The 18,780-nt window shown below is 33.3% G+C and overlaps 1 protein-coding gene across 4 annotated transcripts; it reads right to left on the bottom strand.

The window, feature by feature from the left end:
• LOC126773626 (protein kinase C-binding protein 1-like) lies at window positions 1-18,675 on the bottom strand. Of its 4 annotated transcripts, none has more exons than XM_050494637.1 (21): window positions 18,503-18,675; window positions 16,797-18,322; window positions 16,335-16,564; window positions 15,939-16,023; window positions 13,787-13,967; window positions 13,329-13,499; window positions 12,738-12,913; window positions 12,084-12,194; window positions 11,880-12,001; window positions 11,475-11,576; window positions 9,565-11,036; window positions 8,952-9,175; window positions 8,244-8,432; window positions 7,389-7,514; window positions 6,395-6,539; window positions 5,401-5,524; window positions 4,794-4,917; window positions 3,330-3,398; window positions 2,480-2,585; window positions 1,321-1,394; window positions 1-538 (listed from the first exon to the last, which is right to left on the bottom strand). In XM_050494637.1, exons 2-21 carry the CDS (start codon window positions 18,318-18,320, stop codon window positions 404-406), a joined length of 5,490 nt encoding a protein of 1,829 aa, XP_050350594.1. In that variant the 5' UTR covers window positions 18,321-18,322; window positions 18,503-18,675; the 3' UTR covers window positions 1-403. The 4 variants fall into 4 exon arrangements, with proteins under 4 accessions (XP_050350594.1, XP_050350579.1, XP_050350570.1 ...); XM_050494622.1 differs by lacking the exon at window positions 18,503-18,675 and adding an exon at window positions 18,428-18,444 and having other exon boundaries at window positions 1,294-1,394; XM_050494613.1 differs by having other exon boundaries at window positions 2-538; window positions 1,294-1,394.
• Between the last annotated feature and the right edge of the window lie 105 nt (window positions 18,676-18,780).

Raw genomic sequence — 18,780 nt, 5'->3', positions numbered from 1 at the left:
TAGACAAAATAATATCTATCTTCTTCCATCTTATCCATTGTTTTAATTGTAAATATTATTATTACTAGATTTTACAAAAAATAACTTTACATCATAACATAGTTTCGCTAAAGTACTAGCTTTTTTATTCCATTAATTTTTTTCATTCACAATTTAGAAATAATACAAATTAACCGCTTACTTTAAATTCCGTCATGGCAGCACAGATAACACAGTCAACCACATTTAACAACATTAAATTTGAACACAAAATATTATTTGTCACCAACATAACCGTTTGGATTGACGTCATCGCGAATCTTTCACATTTTCATCATGTTATTCTTCCGAACAATATATTTATAATGTGCATTAACCACAATTATAAGCAGTCTGGTTTTTTAATACTAATGGTTAAATCATTTCACGTGTAGTACTGGATGGTGTGCGTGCGTCGCGAAGGCGTCACGAGGGGCTGGTTGCCGGTACTAGCGCCAACAATGAGATATCCGCCTGACGTGACCACTTTCTTCGCAGCGTTTTCTTCGTTGTTCATTATCTATGAAATATAAAATTATTTGTAACAGCTGTAATATATACTAATATTATAAATGCGTGAATAACACTGTCTGTATGCCTGTTTGTTACCTCACGACTACAGCGTTAAACTAATCGTAATGAGAATCGACATTTGGTATATATATAAAGATGTCCTGATATTATGTACATGCTTATATAATTTTGACGTGGACGAACGAGAATCGCAGCTAGTATTTTATAAATATTATCTCACACATTTATTTCATTTGGCAACTGTCTCATATATTAATCATGTGTTAATTTTTTTTCTTTCACACATTTCACAGTTCCCTAAGTTAGAAAACGGATTTAGTAATTGTATCACTCTCAGCGTAAACACGAATATGTACAGTGCATCACTATTTAGTAATCACAAATAAGACTGAATAATATATATGATATAAGTTTTCATATATGTGCATTATAAATACATAGAGAAGTATGAGCGTCAAGTGAAATTTCTCAGACATGACGATAGAACAAACATAAATACACCATTAGAATCGATACGCTTATAGGAAGTAATCCTACGCTTCCTAGCTAAGAATGTTGAAATTTTCACTTTTCTATTGTAAAATGTAACCTTTTCGAGAGGAAATCTTAGCCCAACAGTACAATACAGGAACATTTACAGGCTGTTACTTTACTACTTAAAAAAGGTAACTGATATGTCTCATCCATGGTGCCACAAATAAATTGCAATATAATGAATTATTTAATATAAATTTTACATACTTGTTTATTTAGGATTAACGGCGATACCTGTGCGCCAGTTGGCTTGTATGTGCCCAGGCATTTCACTGTCTGGGTGCCGCTTTGGTCCTCAACCATACTCACTGAAAATATTAATATACATTATTATATGCTATATATATTATAATTAATAATTATTTACACCTGACCGCTTTTGAGCATGATTATTTTTGATGGAAACTAGCTTACACCACCAACTTTCCAAGCTACTGCTGAGTTTCGTAACAGATTCCAATAATTTTAACTGGTTTGGGCGGTGGACTCAAATCCATGACCTCATAATCTAGAGCCTAGTTCTTTCATTTATTATTTATGAATAAAACTAAATGTAATAAAATATGCTAACCATTTCCATATCCGTTCTTTTGGCGATGTTCTGGGTTAATGCATTAAATGAAAGATATATATTATAATTATTAATATATAAAATAAGGTAACTATAATGTACACATCACAAGGCCACATTCCACGTACAAACACCACCACATGCAAACAATATTACGCAATTCTTTGTTTAAAATACATTAAATAATAATAATGTCCTGGGACATTTTTCACACATGGCCATCTGATCCCAAATTAAGCTTGTACAGAGCTTGTACTATGGAAACCAGACAACTGATATACTACATATACTACTTTTCTTTTGTAAATACATACTTATATACATAATAACACCCAGACTCAGGACAAACAAACATGTTCATGCACACAAATGTCTGTCCTGGGTGGGAATCGAACCCACAACCTTTGACGTGAAAGGTAAGTATCTACCAACCACGCCAACCGGCTCGTCAAATTGAAATTGAAGCTACTTTGATAAGATTTTTGACAAAAATATCTTAGTTTAATATGATAATAATGTAATTGACGTTGACTAAGGTCCATACTATATAAGGGTGTTTAATTTCAATATAATTAAATGAGTAAGTTATGATATTCTATTATTTATAAAAAAAAATTAAAAGGTCTTTTATGGATATTATAAATATTTATTTTTATTTCTTAGTAACGTTTATTTAAAATATAACAAGACAAAAAAGCAATTAAAAATAAAACATGCTGACGGTACTATAGTCACAGGCCGCCATTTTAAATTATTTTCTTTAATCGAGCAAGTGCAATCAAATTTAGCGTGAGTATTTCCGCTGTTTAGTAAACTATATACCTATAATGGAAGTCTTCTGTGGCTGTGTTTCCGGTGCGTAGACGCGCGTGTGGGCGATCTTCCCGCCCACCGTTAGCGCCGGCGTCTGGGAGCTCTTCTGCAACGCCAATAGAGACATAACGTAGATGACATTACTTAATCAAACCAAACTTTATTCTATGTTAATTAATTATAAAAAATCAGGATTCGATATGTTTTGAATTAATTCAAATTCTATTAATTTGATTTTAATGGATAATAACTAAGTTTATGAGTAACGAATTAAAATATATATATAATATATATTATTATATATATATTATATATATATTATTATATATATTATAATATATATATATATATAAGTATATATTTATATATTAGGTATATAGATTATGAATATACTGGGACATTATTCACACACGGCCATCTGATACCAAATTAAGCAGAGCTTTTGCTATGGAAACTGGGTGGGAATCGAACCCACAACCTTCGGCGTGAAAGGCAAGTATCTATCAACCACGCCAACCGGCTCGCCAAAAATACATATATATGCCAAATTTTATGATGATGATTCAAACGGTGTCATTGTCTCATAATTATCATATATGTCTCATATTGTCATATATGTATATATATATACACATATATGACAATATGTATATGGTCATAGTATAGTATATTAATCTGAAAGTGATACAACATCAATTTCGCATACAATTTTTATTTTCTTTAATATATTTCTTTCATTAATTAAAAAAAAGTCGACTGTTTAATAAGATTATATTTATTACCAAACATTTTATCAGGTTAAATTATGTTATCACATCTCTAAGTTAGTAAATAAATAACCATTACAATTATCACTCACTGGCAGATTATCCGGAGCCGGTTGTAGTCTTTTTTCTAATAAATTCCCAGTGTCGTTGCCATTATTTTCCTGTAAAAAAAAACTTATAAAGAGGATTTCATACAAAAATATAATATATATAATTTATTAACAGCATGGAAATGCGGCCTGCGTCATGGGCAGCTTTGCGGCGGGTGGGACTGTTTCAAATTTGATTAAAAAAATAAGTCATTAATCATTTACAGTTATCTATTGTGATATAGTTATCTATTGTGTAGATGATGTAGATCACTGGTGGTAGGGCTTTGTGCAAGCTCGTCTGGGTAGGTACCACCCACTCATCAGATATTCTACCGCAAAACAGCAATACTTGATATTGTTGTGTTCCGGTTTGAAGGGCGAGTGAGCCAGTGTAATTACAGGCACAAGGGACATAAAATCTTAGTTCCCAAGGTTGGTGGCGCATTGGCTATAAGCGATGGTTGACATTTCTTACAATGCCAATGTCTAAGGGCGTTTCGTGAGCACTTGCCATCAGGTGGCCCATATGCTCGTCCACCTTCCTATTCTATAAAAAAAAAAGATTAGTGAACACATAAAAACAATGTAAATATGCTTGTCATACCTATTTATTCAGTTAGTAAAATCTCATTGTTCCTCTAATCGATTTTGACAGCAGCTTTACTCAACTACTATCCAACTCTGTATAGAAGATATTATAGTGCACAAGTGCTTTGTCTCTTCGCTGACTCTTATAATCCAACGCAACCGATTATAGACACAGAACCAATGGAGTAAGCACTGGCAACTACCAAACTACAGGTTGAAATAATTTTCCGATAACAATATATTGAGTTTCGAGCACAAAGCGAACATAAAAACGTAATATTTTAAACAATATGGTATAACATATATAGTACAACATATTGGTATACCATAAATCAACCCATTGACTAATTGACTAGTGAGGTATCATTATATGGTATAAGCCGAGATGGCCCAGTGGTTAGAACGCGTGAATCTTATCCGATGATCGTGGGTTCAAACCTGGGTAAGCACCACTGTATTTTCATGTGCTTAATTTGTGATTATAATTCATCTCGTGCTTAACGGTGAAGGAAAACATCGTGAGGAAACCTGCATGTGCCTAATTTCATTGAAATTCTGCCACATGTGTATTCTACCAACCCGCATTGGAGCAGCGTGGTGGAATAAGCTCCACAACCTTCTCCTCAAAAGGGAGAGGAGGCCTTAGCCCAGCAGTGGGACATTAACAGGCTGTTACTGTATCATTAGACTCGTTTCCGAGTGCTGTGTTATAGTCTATTAAACAATTTGAAACAAATTTGAAATTTATTGTTTACAATTTTTGTATGAAATTAATATTTAGATTTATTAATATATGTGTTTCGTGCTTCTTGGTAATCAGATTTTAGTTTTTAAAACTTATGTAAATATTACATGTTTGTTAAGATAATAACGTACCTGATTTTTCTGCTGTGTACAGACAGAAAAGTGTTGGCTCCAATGAGCTCGTTGACAAGGATAATCACAGTATGATGTGTTCCAACAACAGTAGAACAGAGCTTCTTGACTACAATTAGCGCACCTGGGAAAAATACAATACATACATAGTGTATTACATACAAGTAAATTTATTTGTCAAATGTTTTAATACTACCTTAAATACCTTTTTTACAAAAAACATACTAAGAACAACTAACTAGCCAACTATGAAAGCTATATTAAAATGCAGGCGTATGGGCGCACTCACAATCAGACCTTTTACCTCATGTTCATAGTCTGATGGAACGGTATTCTGACACGACCGGATAGATCTGTTCTCCTAGTCCTGTTCTATATGTACGTGAGTACAGCGCTACCAACTTTCAAAAATCGTGCTGCTACTAAAGTAACCTCCCAAACTACAAGACTTCATAATCTGTAGCCACAATAATAATAATGTCCTCCAGGACGAATTCGGCCACGGCGGCCAATCTCAAGAGAGATCTGTAGCCATACGAGATAGACCCATATAAAAAGGGTGATTGAAACATCATAGTCCCTTTATATCCTGCCACATACAACTTACCACTGTTTCGATTTAGCCGCTTTGACCGCAGTCTCCAACTCAACTTGCGCGGTGCGACGCGCCTCGCTGATCGCCCGCGATTTCTCCTTCTCGAACGATGCTCGCATTTCAGTGATGGTAAGATCTAAAAGTAACAATATCCAATTAACATTAATTGTTTGTCTTGTAAACATCAGAACTAATCAATAAAAATAAATCGCTTTTAAAATACATTTACATTGGTATAAATATAAATGTGCAAAGATTTAGACATTAACGAAAGTCAACATCTATTACGTTTTTAATAGAGAACCTTACGTTTAGTTCAAGTTTCCTTAAATAGATGTTTAATGATACAACATAAAATATAAAATATTATATAAGAATTTTAAATACTGAACGTAAACTTACTTCTGTAAGAATACAGACTCCCGCTCACTATATCAATATGACAAAGTACGTAATTTAAAATTAAAAAAAAAAAAAAAAAGTTTGATGTAGCAGAATGGCGCCATGTTTAAAAAAATAATTATATCCAGTGTCAATTGGGATAATATGGAAAGAATTTTAGCGATATCCCTTAATTCAAATCTGTTCTATATAACTTAAGTTATCGTGAAATTAAAAAAAATACATATCGCCTATTCCAACCACAACAGGAATAAACCAAAATAAATAACTTTGACACTGATATCGAGGTCTTGAATAATCTATGATATTCACTATGAATTCGCGAAAAATGGCGTTTTCAATGTCCGCGAAGTTGCAATCGGAACTTCTAAAGTTCCGATTGCAACAAATCTGGTTATAACTAGTTAAGTGGAATAGTGTTGCATTATAAATAAAGGTAAATTAAACAAGAACTGTTTATAGTGCATAATACAGCAGAACAATCAGAAAATCGCATACAATTCGAAAATCTAAGATATGTTTACCTTGAATAGGGTACATGCATGAACCCTGAAAACATTACACTTTTTTTTAGTGCAGTCATGTAATAAATATAATAGATTACCATGGTTGTGTTTTAACTCCTTGATCTCTTGTTGATACCTCCACTGCATTTGTTCCAGCTGCAACTTAAGAATCGTTGCCTGTGACGTTGGCTCATCGACCTTCTCTAAAGAGTCTTCCAAGAGATTTCGGAAGAAATCTGCCAACTGAAAAGTAAAATCAATTTATAAAATGATGATTATGATAACCGCTGGTTTTAGTCAAGCCACTCACTCCAAGACGAAACAGTTGAATAATAGAAAAGTAATGATTTGATATCTATTAAAATAGATATAAATAAGATGATAATAAATGGATGTGTTGTCAGAGTTATTAGCAAATCGCATGGAATATGCAATTCTAAGGTTGGTTGCTTACCTTCTGCCATTTGAATGGTACTCATGTTAATTATTGAGATAGCTCAGAAGATATATTTTTTTTTAATTGGATAGAATACTTGAATGTTAACACTTTCACTGCGAAGCTCATTTAATAAAACTGTGTTTACATTTTTACATTTAATCAAGCAGTGTCCCGCAAAATTGACGTATGTACATATTCGAGTAAATCAAAGCGATTAACGTATAACGGTAGGGCGATGGCACTGTGTCCAAAACAAGATTAACGCACCAGCGAGTAGGGTTATCAAAATTACTTACTAGATTTTATTATGTTATTAAGAAATTTAATTTGTTATGAATAAATTACTATTTCACTACATTGCCCTTTGTAAATCCCTTTCGCAATGTTGGACAAAATAAATTAACATTTAATGTTAGGCTTATTAAGTATATTTAAAAATTACACTCGTCAAAAGATTATGCTATACAATTGTTTTATAATATATAAAATCTGAAATTGTTAATCAAAAATCAACGGCAAGCATCATAGAACTGACATATGCTTTGTTTGATTTATAATTAATCTTGTTCTTGCTCAGCTGTGAAGGAAACTGTCATTGTTTTTTATTCTACATATCTTCTAATTATAAATTATTTTTATTTTAGTATATTTACCTTGACTGCATTTTGGTTTAGTTTCGCGGTGAGTGGTCCAGCAGTGGACGGAGGCGGTACAGATCCAATTGGTGTGTTTGAATCTAGAGGATTAAGAAGAGGTGGTCGCTGCTGCAGTCTTGGAGGCTGAAAGAAGGGAAGAGTATATTCTATCACATTATTGTATATATATTTATGAGCTATATTTTTGTGTATATTAAATAAATCAGACATAAATAATGTGGCTTACATTGATTTATGAATCATTTTATGAAAAAAGAAAATTATTTTGTTATAAATAAATGAATATAAGCTCTTAATAGTTAGTAAGTTAAGACTAATTATTATTTATGTTATATGGTGTTAACATCTTTTTATTTTAGTAAATAAATCAATTTTATTATGGACAAAATTTTACCTTTTTTTAAAAAATAGAATAGGAATGCGTATGTATATGGGCCACCTGATGGTAAGTGGTCACCAACGCCCATAGACATTGGCATTGTAACAAATGTTAACCATCGCTTACATAACCAATGCGCCACCAACCTTGGGAACTACGATGTTATGTCCCTTGTGCCTGTAATTACACTGGCTCACTCACCCTTCAAACCGGAACACAACAATACCAAGTACTGCTGTTTTGCAGTAGAATATCTGATGAGTGGGTACCTGCCCAGACGAGCTTGCACAAAGCTCATTACACATTTGCTTGCACATTACATATTTTATCTGTATGTATCTTATAATCAAATGTTATTGATTTCAAAGTTAAAGGGGACCAGCTGGCTCCTTTAGTCTTACAGCATTATATTGTCATTAATAGTATCGTAATAAAAAAAGTTTCTTCCTTTCAATTCAAACCACTTTACATACCTCTCCTGGAGTGCTTTCACTACTTGTGGTACTACTAGAAGGTTGTGTTGATTGCGTGTTCGGTGTGGGTCGTGTTGATGTATTAAGCGCAGGAGCTGATTGCGAGGTGGATGCGGCTGCTACTGGAGTCGCAGTTCCTGAATTATTGCGATCTGACAAGCCATTGACTACCGGTGGTGACGCCGTACCCTTAAACATAAAAAATGTGTTTAAAATAAGTCCGGTCCACTTATGGCAATGGTAAGAGCATACCATCACACCAATACCTTGTCTGTCTTGACTGCCTCGTTGGTCTAGTGGCTACATGTAGGGCCGCAGACCCGGAGGTTCTGGGTTAAAATTCCAGGTCGAGCCGATAAAAAGTTATTGAGTTTTTCCTTTCGAAAATTCTCAGTAGCACTCTGGAAGTTGGAATGTGTACACTCCCGTGCCTCGGCAGGCACGTAAAGCCGTCGGTCCTGCGCCTGAACATTTTGCGCAAGTGTCGGAATGCCGTCCAATCGGATTATGAGAGTTGGGGCATAGAGAGTGCACCTGCGTTTGCGCGTACGCTTATGCACTATAATATGTTCTGAGCAGTTGGCTAATCTCTCTTGAGATTGACCGCCATGGCCGAAATCGGTCTGAAGGACATTATTATTATTATTAACTTGTCTGCTTTTCTTATATATTTAAAATATTGAGATTATTATAATTTTGTATACTTACTTCAAGAGCACCAACTGACATAACAGGTTGTAAACTAAACGTCCATTGCCCATTAAGAGATGTTATCAGTGGTACAGTGTGCACGGTGGTGGGGACTTGTCCGACGGTGGGCACGCATATCGTGTTCGTGGTGTTCGCAGCTCCAGTAGACGTAGAGATTGGGTTAGCGTGGGATGACGTCATAGGAATTAGAGGAGTTGTCATAGTGTTGACTATGCTGTTAACTGCAATAATATAAATAGATTACACACTGTTTAAGCATATTATTATAAGCTTCATTTGGTCATGTCTCATATTCGTAGCTTTATGATATAATATAAAAAGTCAGTAAATCAGGGTCGGCGCCACCCAGTCATCAGTTACTCTACGGCCAAAAGACATATAATGTTATGTAAGACGTATCGACAACGTTAGGAATATTCCTTAGTAATTTCAATAGGCGGAGTCGACTATTACCCATTTTGGTAACCTTCAGAAAAAAACGTAAAGAAAAATATTAAAAAGAAAGTTAAGGAAAGTACAAAACCAATATACCTTTATTAAATTACTGTGTACTTTACTGTATTGCTAGTTAAAAACTACATATTATATTTTAGGTGACTTTGAAACTTACCATTAGAAGTGACTGTTGATACTTGAGGTCTAACAGACTGTGAGTTCGCCATTCCGTTCAAAGTTATAGGTCGTGTTGGCCTAACAGGGGCTTGAGTACTTGGTGGCTGTATAGGAATATAAACCATTGAATTCTTACTGTTCAACTCTGATCTGCCATCATCAACCTTCTTTGGCTGTGGAAAGGTTTTCTTAGCTTTGACTCGGGCTTCTGGAGGTTTAGACACAGTTGACTTCCGCGCAATAGGCGCTACAACAACCTTATTTATTCGCACACCTCGCAAACCGGAGCTAGGTGGGTTTACTGGACGGAGATGGAACGCATTCATTAAATCCATTTTCTCCGACTGCCTATCAGCGTCGTCAAAGTCGATTGGTTCAGATTTGATTTCAACTTCTACACTCTCAGTTGGTTTGGTGTTTGCTTGTTTTTCGGGAGAGGTCATTCTTGCGAAGGAACGAACTCCGACCCTCCCCACTACAGGTGGCTCCGTCTCGTTTCTTAGCTTCTGAAGTTTGTTCACTGCCTCCTTCATATTGCGAACGTTATCTGTGCTTGTTGGTATAAATATACTCGAATCGGAATTTGCTGTAACTGTTATTTCTATGTTTTTATTGTTTGTTGACGTTTTATTATTTGTTTCAGAATTTTGTACAGTTGAAAGACTTCGGACGCTGCTTATCGTTGGAAGACCTGGAATGGAACTTTTGGTACCGTCTCGAGCTATCACCGCTAATGTTGTGTTGTCATCGAAATTCAATGGGCCTGCAGTAGATTTTGAATTGTCTGTCATTACATTCGATTTATTTGATTTTTCTGTAGATTTATCAGTTTCATTACCTTTAACCTTTGTAATGGTTATGTCCTTGCTTTTATCTTTTGTGTTACTGTTAGTATTGTCTTTATCACTTTTTTTCTCAGTAACTTTTTCTTTCTCAATCTTTCCAATTTGACTGTTATTGAAAGATTTATTTTTTGAATTTCTCCTTTTTTGGGCTTTACTCTCATACTTTTCTTTTTCAACTGGAGTTGATTTTTCTGATCTAGCAGGTCTCTGCTTCGGTGTTCCTTGTTTCTCGTCTTTTTCCTTTGGAGTACTTGTTCTAGTTGGTTTAATTTTAATGTTTATTTTAGCGGGAGTCTTTTCAATTGGAGTTTCTTTTTCTACTGCACTAGTTGTCGATTCTTTAGCATCGTTCTTAGATGACGAGGGCAATACTTCCACTTTATCATTTGGCGTTTCATTTATATTATCTTCAGCCTTGGATATATCTACTTGATTTTTTTCTGATTTATTTACCAACACAAAGTCAAGTTTTACATCATTTCTTTCAATCTCAACCTTTTTCCTTTTGTCACTATTGCTACTTTCAATTATAGTGATAACAGCTTCCTCGAGATCCGACCGACGTCGTTTCCTTGATATTTCTTTTTCTTTTGATAGGCAAACATCAATTTCCATAGATTTATCTCTGTAAATTGAAATCATTATTATGGATAATACTTAAAGACTTATATTTTGACCGACAAGCTCAATATAATATGGCCGCTGGATGACACTTCATTGATTTTTAAAGACACTTCTCACAATATATATTCTATAATGAGATGTATGTTATTAAAAACGTAAAATATTTTCTGTAAATTATAACGTACTTTCAATTAACGCCAGAAACAAGCATAAGCAAGTTACGAATGTTTTCCGACTACACAGGGCTACTAAATCTTTTATGAGACAATATCGTATACAGTTACGAAAGGATACCAGAAAATATTAAAGCAAGTCAAGCAAATATTACAATTAATATTTAAAAATATCGTTAATTTTTTGATGGACTGCTTCTATTTCACTGGCTTTGGTTGTAAATAGATTATAAAAAAAGATCTAAATTTTTTTAAATGTTTCTTACTTTTCAATACAATAGTCTTCTTCTCCTTCACGAGCGATTTCTGCTCCGTCCGCCATCTTCCTAGATGTGGTTGCTTGTGGTTCATCATTCTCACTTATATCACTGAAATTAAATTATTAATTATGAAACTAAGTCGCCTATTGTAAATACGAACTTAATAATAGTCTACCAACTAACATAACTATATATAACTTTAAATAACTTTAAATTGCACGAGACATTACAGTGCAGACTTATTTTCATAAACAAAGATGCACTTTCTTTTCCCTCTTCATAGTCCGAGGGAACGGCAAACCATTTTCCGGGGCATGGGAGTCTCTTTGCTGAACTAAGAATTTCTCTAAAGAAAACCAAATGAGACAGCAGTAGCGGATAAAAGTTCGAGTGAATACATTGGTCACTTACCCCTCATTAACAGAACCCTTTGAACTCTTTGAATTAGATCTCCTCTTCTCTTTAGCGGGATTCGGTGACGAATTCGACTTTTCTTTGACAGGACTTCGCAACTCACCTTCAAATGTTGGTATCTGAGAAAGCAAAATATGTGTCATTAAACTCTTATTCTTGGTTTTATCTTTGCAATGTCTTAAGAAAATAAAATGCACTTACCATCATTTTCAGTTGTTCGGTGAGTTTCGTTGGATCAAACGGTGTTTTAAACGGTGGGTACAAAAATTTACCGTATTTCCGAGATATGTTTCGAATGTGTTGCTCTGCTTCCTAAAACATTAAAATAATTGCATCACATACATAGAATTAAACGTTGTAGCAACTCTAAGAGTTCTATTATCCCAGTTTTATAAAGTTAATTCAAATGTTTAGATATATTTAAGGACTCCAAAAATAAGTTCCGTAAAAAACCATTAAAATTTTAGACATGGTAAATCGACGACAAATAATTGAATGTTTAACCAAATCAACTACATTTTTAAAATTTTTTAATTACAATCGGACGTTCAAATGATTATTGTCATATATTTTTTGTGTATGTAATCTAAATCTCGTGTTTTTTTTCTTATTATTTCTGAACGTGAAAGTTTTTCGACCTTAATATTAATGTAGTTATCAATGTTTTAGTGCAACTACACTAAAACATTAGCGTTAATTTTTGTTTTGTTTTGACTCATTTACACCAAAACTGTTGAAAGGGTTCGAGTTATACTTTACACGGAAGAGTCTTTTAATAGAACTTTGTTGTGTATTTAAATTCATGAATATATTTTTACCTTTTAATTTTAAATAGTCATTTATATTGTATATTACCTGCATACTGTCGAGTATGTCCTGTCGTTTTGTTCTGAAGTTGTTAGGATCTTTCTCGCAGTACAGGAAACAGTCGCGCGCAGGCACCCAAGCCCTATCGTGAGCGCCAAAGAATCGCACGTCGACCAAACCTGCACTGCTCACTGACATACCCTTTGCCGGCCAGTAGGGAAAACCTATTTAAAAAATTAATTTACAATCAGAATGACTTTATATAGTGATATTACAATGAAACAACTACATTTAATAAAGTTGTAGAAAAAATATATTAATGAGTGTGAGCGATTCGAGGTTTTTTAAATTCTTGTCTGTATGTAATATAATCTGTATGTAAGCCAATCTCTAAAACTACTGAACGGTTTTTCTTGTGGCTTTCGCAGGTGTAACGGTGCAAAATTTTTTTATCGTATTTTAAAAAAACAGGGGAGCGTAATAAAATGCTCTACTACGCGGACGAAGTCTCGGACCCCGCCTAGTTTTTCATAATTGCCAAAATTTGACGTAAATTTATTTTTGTATTGTATAGTATTTTTACCTTAAAATGTATACTTATGCAACCTTTCCTGGGAGTCAGTGTTAAATTCCTCTTACCTTTCAGTTTAGCCCACAGCAGTACATGCGGGGTGGAGCACACGTCAGTGAACCAGGTAGGTCGCCGCGCATGCGCCGCCGCGTAACATTCCGGACACGCTTCTATTTCACCCATCTCAGCTCGACAGGACCGCACCAGGGCACGAGCGCCGCCGGTCAGTTTTGATTGTACTGAAATGGTCATTTTTTTTATTCATAACATTTTGTATGGCTTAAGCAAATAATTTATACCGCATACACACGTGAAGGTCAAAAAAACAAACGAAATGTAAAGAATTTTTGTGGCTTTGAAAATTTAGACCATTTAAACATATTCGACGTTTATTTACGATATGAAATTTCTACGTCGCAAAAAAATCAATAATCTTTAATAATAGGGTTATTACAGATTATTGAATTTGTTGTATTTATTTTATTTAAATAATATACATATAATTTTGTTTATTTTGTTATCTTACGTGTATTGAATATGATGCTGTTATGTAATATCCATTGCGCGTCTGCAAGGAACGCTTCAGTGCTACCGTACAGGCCGTCAGCAATGTTATTCTTCATAAGCGTGAGGTCCATTGGATGTACGACGTATTTATCGTAATCGGGGAACGCCAAACGGTCCACCGGATTTATGAATGGTTCAACCTGAAACATTATTAGTTACAATGTTATTAAATCAATTTTAACCAACGGTAAAGTCATGCACACTTGTCAGGATAGTATCAACTTTCGTCAAACTATATTTTGATTAAGAATTTACTTTTAGTGCAAAAATATTTTTTTTGTACAAAAACAGATTTTAAAACGGATGAAACTTATATAATAATATTATATACCATTTTTTTTCCGAAACGCGCTGCATTATCTGGTATAAGTATTATGTATACTGGTTAGGTGTTACAAAAAATAAATCTGCTCACTTATTAGCATAAATAAAGGTATTTCTCGACATATGCTATGATTGACAGTCAATTTTAAACCACCACTTTACTTAATACCTTGTATCAATATCAAATCAAATCAAAGTATAGTCTCAACAGTGTGATATCAATCAAAAGATATTATAAAGACCTATAAAATGGAATACACCGAAACAGATGTTTTAAAGTTTAACATTTTTCATATGTTAAGTACATTTGAATATATTGTATTTATTCAATGATAACAAGTAGAAAAACAAAATATATTTAGATTAAAAACCGATTCAAATATTAAGACAAATACGAGTTTTTCAATAATTAGCAATTTGACCTTAAAAACTCTCCAAGGGCAGATTCATAATATTAGTATGATTAAATACCTATCTTTATAATACATGTATTTTTTTTTTATAATTTACCACTTGTATGTTTGTATATATAGTTTTTCTAAACATATAATATTTATTTCATTTATTTAAAAATATTTTGATGTGTAAACCTTTTTTATATATATGCTTTACATCTTTACAATGACAAAGGCCACGAGGGCGAAGTCCCGGACAATAACTAAGAATTAGTTAATTGTCGGCAGTACTAAATTCACTTTATCGTGAATAGGAAAATGACTAGACTAATGTGATCCCCCGATTTGTACATTTACATTTGACTCTGAATAATTAAATAACAATTATTATAAACATTTTATTGCAGTGTTTAATAATGCTATTTGAAAATAAAACGTGATATTTTCTTATAATATAAAATATTAAACGGTAGGTAAATGGTATTGAAAACAATAATTCGTGTTCAAAGGAAGGTATGACAAATACCGATCTCAGAACTGCAGAACAAGCGAAACAAACCGATCTACGTGAATCGTTTATTATTAGCACAGAGCGAGACAGCACTCTCGAATCGTGTTATCGATTAGTTAGCGTAAGAGAGAGACGGGTGTTACCAGTCCCCGCCTGCAGATAAGTAGCAAGGTCATTTCACCTTAGCTGCCGACGCGGTTGCGTTTCGTACTGCATACTTTTTTACGTGTGTACATTTGTTACATTCACGTACGGTGAAAGTTTATAATTTATTCTGAGCATCGAGTATGATATGAAATAGTGATTGACAAAAAAAATCAAACACAAATGTTGCCTATATTAAATTTAATCTAGAAGGGAGCTTTTAAAATTGCCTCGAATCAAAGGAATGAATGATTATTTAACTCATTCGCGTTCAAATAAAATGAATGACATTATTAATTGTGGCATCCATTTTGTTGTGCCGATGACGGCCATGACGCTTATTACTGCATTATTGTTTATATAATTTTTTTATCTTTACGATTAATCTGAACTATTAATTAAATGGTCTATAATCATGAGATATCACTAATTTTAAAAATGAAGATATAAAGATACATAGTTGAGATGATTACTGAATGTTACTTTACTTCACTTTGCAAGCAAAATTATTAAAGCTACTTATGAAATAGTGAAATAAATATACAATATTAAATACAAAAAATGAACCTATTATGGTTTTTAGATTAAACCTATCAGAATAAAATTAAAGTTTTCAAGAAATAATTACTATTATTCCTTTATTATGATTAAAAGGGAAATAACTGACTGAAATAGCCTGATAGCCTTAGAAATGATAAAAAACATATTATATATTTGCTTAAATATTTTATAATTACCCCATTGAGATCCATCATTCGCTCCAACGCATGCTGTAACAGTTCACAAAGGAGACCTAATGATATCTTCTTCATGGCCGGTGACCTGAAAATAATGTTAACAAATGGCAATGTTATGTTTATCAAAGTAATAATAATAATTCATTAAATGTGCATTCAGTACACACACATTGATAGTCTTATCAATTTATCATTTTTTGTTGAGAAAATTTATAACATTCTGAAATTGGTTTGGTATATAACTGTTTGTAAGCTTTGTATTTTATATAAACTTTTAAATAACTAACTAAATAAATTTGTAAACAAACTAGAATATATATGTAGAACAATGGTTCAATATATTTGTTTTGCATGTATTCATAACATAAATTATTCATAATAATATCAATTTCATACCTTGTCTCTGAGCTTTCAGCATGTAACACAGCCAAACATTCAGGGCAGACCCAACTTTTGTCAGTGGCTATTTTACTCCTTTCATTGCCAGATAGACACTTGTAATGGAATGAACGTGGGCACACTGTGCACTGCATCGGTGAATGCCCTTTTTCATTGGATGCTTGTTCCACAGGCCAGTGACACCGCCAACAATAAGAGTCTGAACGTAGCTTGTTAAGTCCAGGGCTCTGAAGACAATTCATTGTATTATATTATAAATACAAATGTATATGTTTTATAAATACAAAATACAACCATTCTAAATTGTTACATTTGTTTATAAAAAGATCAGTGTAATTTAGTTTTATTGTAATTTGTCATATATTATATCAATATTGAAAAGAGGTCAGATACCTTTTTATAAGTTTCATACAATATTATCTGTGCAATGATAATTTAAGTTTATAATGTAACACTTACCATTTCGGGTTGAGGAACTTCTAATAACTTTTTCTTCTTTGGGGATGGTGACATGCTTTCACTGTGAGTTTCCTTTTTATTTTCATCCATCTCATCATCAGATTCACTCTTTGTAAATTTACCAGTGACAGAATTTAGAAATTGCTTAACCTTGTGTACAAATTCTGGATTCTGAGACCTCATGGATCTTTTTGGTGCCTTTTCAGATTTTTCACTACAATTGCTTTTTTGAGAATTGTTGCTACTACGTCGTATTCCCTGTATTCTATCTGCCTCTACAGAGGAATTCAAGCTTACATTAGAACTGTCCAAGATTATTCTGGACTTTCTAGTTTTACTTGTGAGTTGAGTACATTCACTAATTATCTTAGATTCTTTAGCAGATTTAATTAGGGACTTGAGTTCTCTACTTATACTTCTATTATGCTCCTTTTCAGTTACATCAGAATTTGCTTGAGAGTCATTTGACTTATCACTTATGTCAATGGATGTATTTAAAACTATTTCTTCCTTTTTATCATCCTTAACTATAGGGTTTTCAGGATTTTCTTTGACAGTTTCAGAATCAACTGCAGGTTCTTGAGTGGGAGAGATAAGGTTTGTTTCTGTTTGAGGATTTATAGAAGATGAAGAACTTTCAATGATCTCAGCACCAAGTTTTTCTTCTGAATTAGATATTGAGGTACTCTTTGGAGAGTCTATGTTTACTTCAGTATTTTGCAAGTTTATTGATTTAATAGGGGGGTTATTAGAAGTTTTCTCATTTACCTCTATCACATGTTCTGATTTTTGTACATCCTCCTTAGGAGATATAACTAATTGCTCAGTTTTGTTCCTTTGATTTATATCTTTTTTGGGAGAAATAATAATTTTCGATGTTTGGCCCTTTACATCAATTATTTGTATACTTTTACTAGGAGTAACCACAAATTTCTGAGTTTGGCTCTTGTGAGTGATATCTATCACTTGAATATCTTTACTTACAGAAGTCATTTTTTTCTGCACTTGTATCTTTTGATTTAAATCTTTATTAATTATTTTCTCTGATGGGCTAGCTTTACTGATGTTTATTATTTCAATATCATCATCATCAGAAGTAATTGTTTTCTGTATTTGGTTCTTTTGATTTAAATCTTTAATAGGAGAACTAATTGTTTTCTGCGATTGCTCGGCCTGTTTTTCATCTATTATAGTGGTGTCTATGCCAGGAGAAACAACATTTTTCTGTGTATCATTCTCATTACTGACATGTTTTAAATGGGTTTCATCATTAGAACTAACACATTTCTGTGATGGAATATCTTCCTTGGGTGAATCTTTGGGACATTGATAAGATTCACTATCACTTATCTTAACTTCTGGCGAATTTTTATTACTAGGACCTTCTGCTTCCTCTGTAACATTCTCCACTACAATAATCATCTCAACGTCGCCATGTGATCCTGACAATTGCTGGGTCTCAGATACGTTTCCAGAAGTTGCAGACACGTCGGTTTCCATTTGAAGTTTAGAGTTCTCCTCCATATCTTGAACAACAAAAAAATGAGTACAAGCGTTTGAATGAAAATGTCTAGAATATAAAGGTATTTGACATAAACAAAAAACATCAAAATATTAGGACCGGTCATTACCCAAGCCCAGCCATCCAGCCAGCTACTTACCTACCTACTTTCAATACAATCATATAAATTCATGCACAAACTTACCGCACGTTTTGGCCTTTTCTGTGATTGAAGGCAATTTATTTTTTTAATATGGAGTTTTATTTATGTTATGTCCAATTTTGTTTGTCCATTAATGCCACCAATGTAACTAATCTGTCCAAAAATATTATAACGAACGGAAGAATTCACACATTGCCAAGCAAAACTGTCGTTCATTTCATCGTAATTCGTACGTATGTCGTTCTATCTTTAGTATCATTGGCTAGCGTATAGATGGAGCTCTATTTTACTCAGTATCGTATACTACGAAATGTATTTCC

This window comes from Nymphalis io, chromosome 2 (genome assembly GCF_905147045.1).
Source record: "Nymphalis io chromosome 2, ilAglIoxx1.1, whole genome shotgun sequence".
In the NCBI taxonomy this organism is placed as follows: domain Eukaryota; kingdom Metazoa; phylum Arthropoda; class Insecta; order Lepidoptera; family Nymphalidae; genus Nymphalis; species Nymphalis io.
The sequence above is the reverse complement of the archived record's forward strand: the minus strand, read 5'-3'. Positions and strand labels throughout refer to the sequence as shown.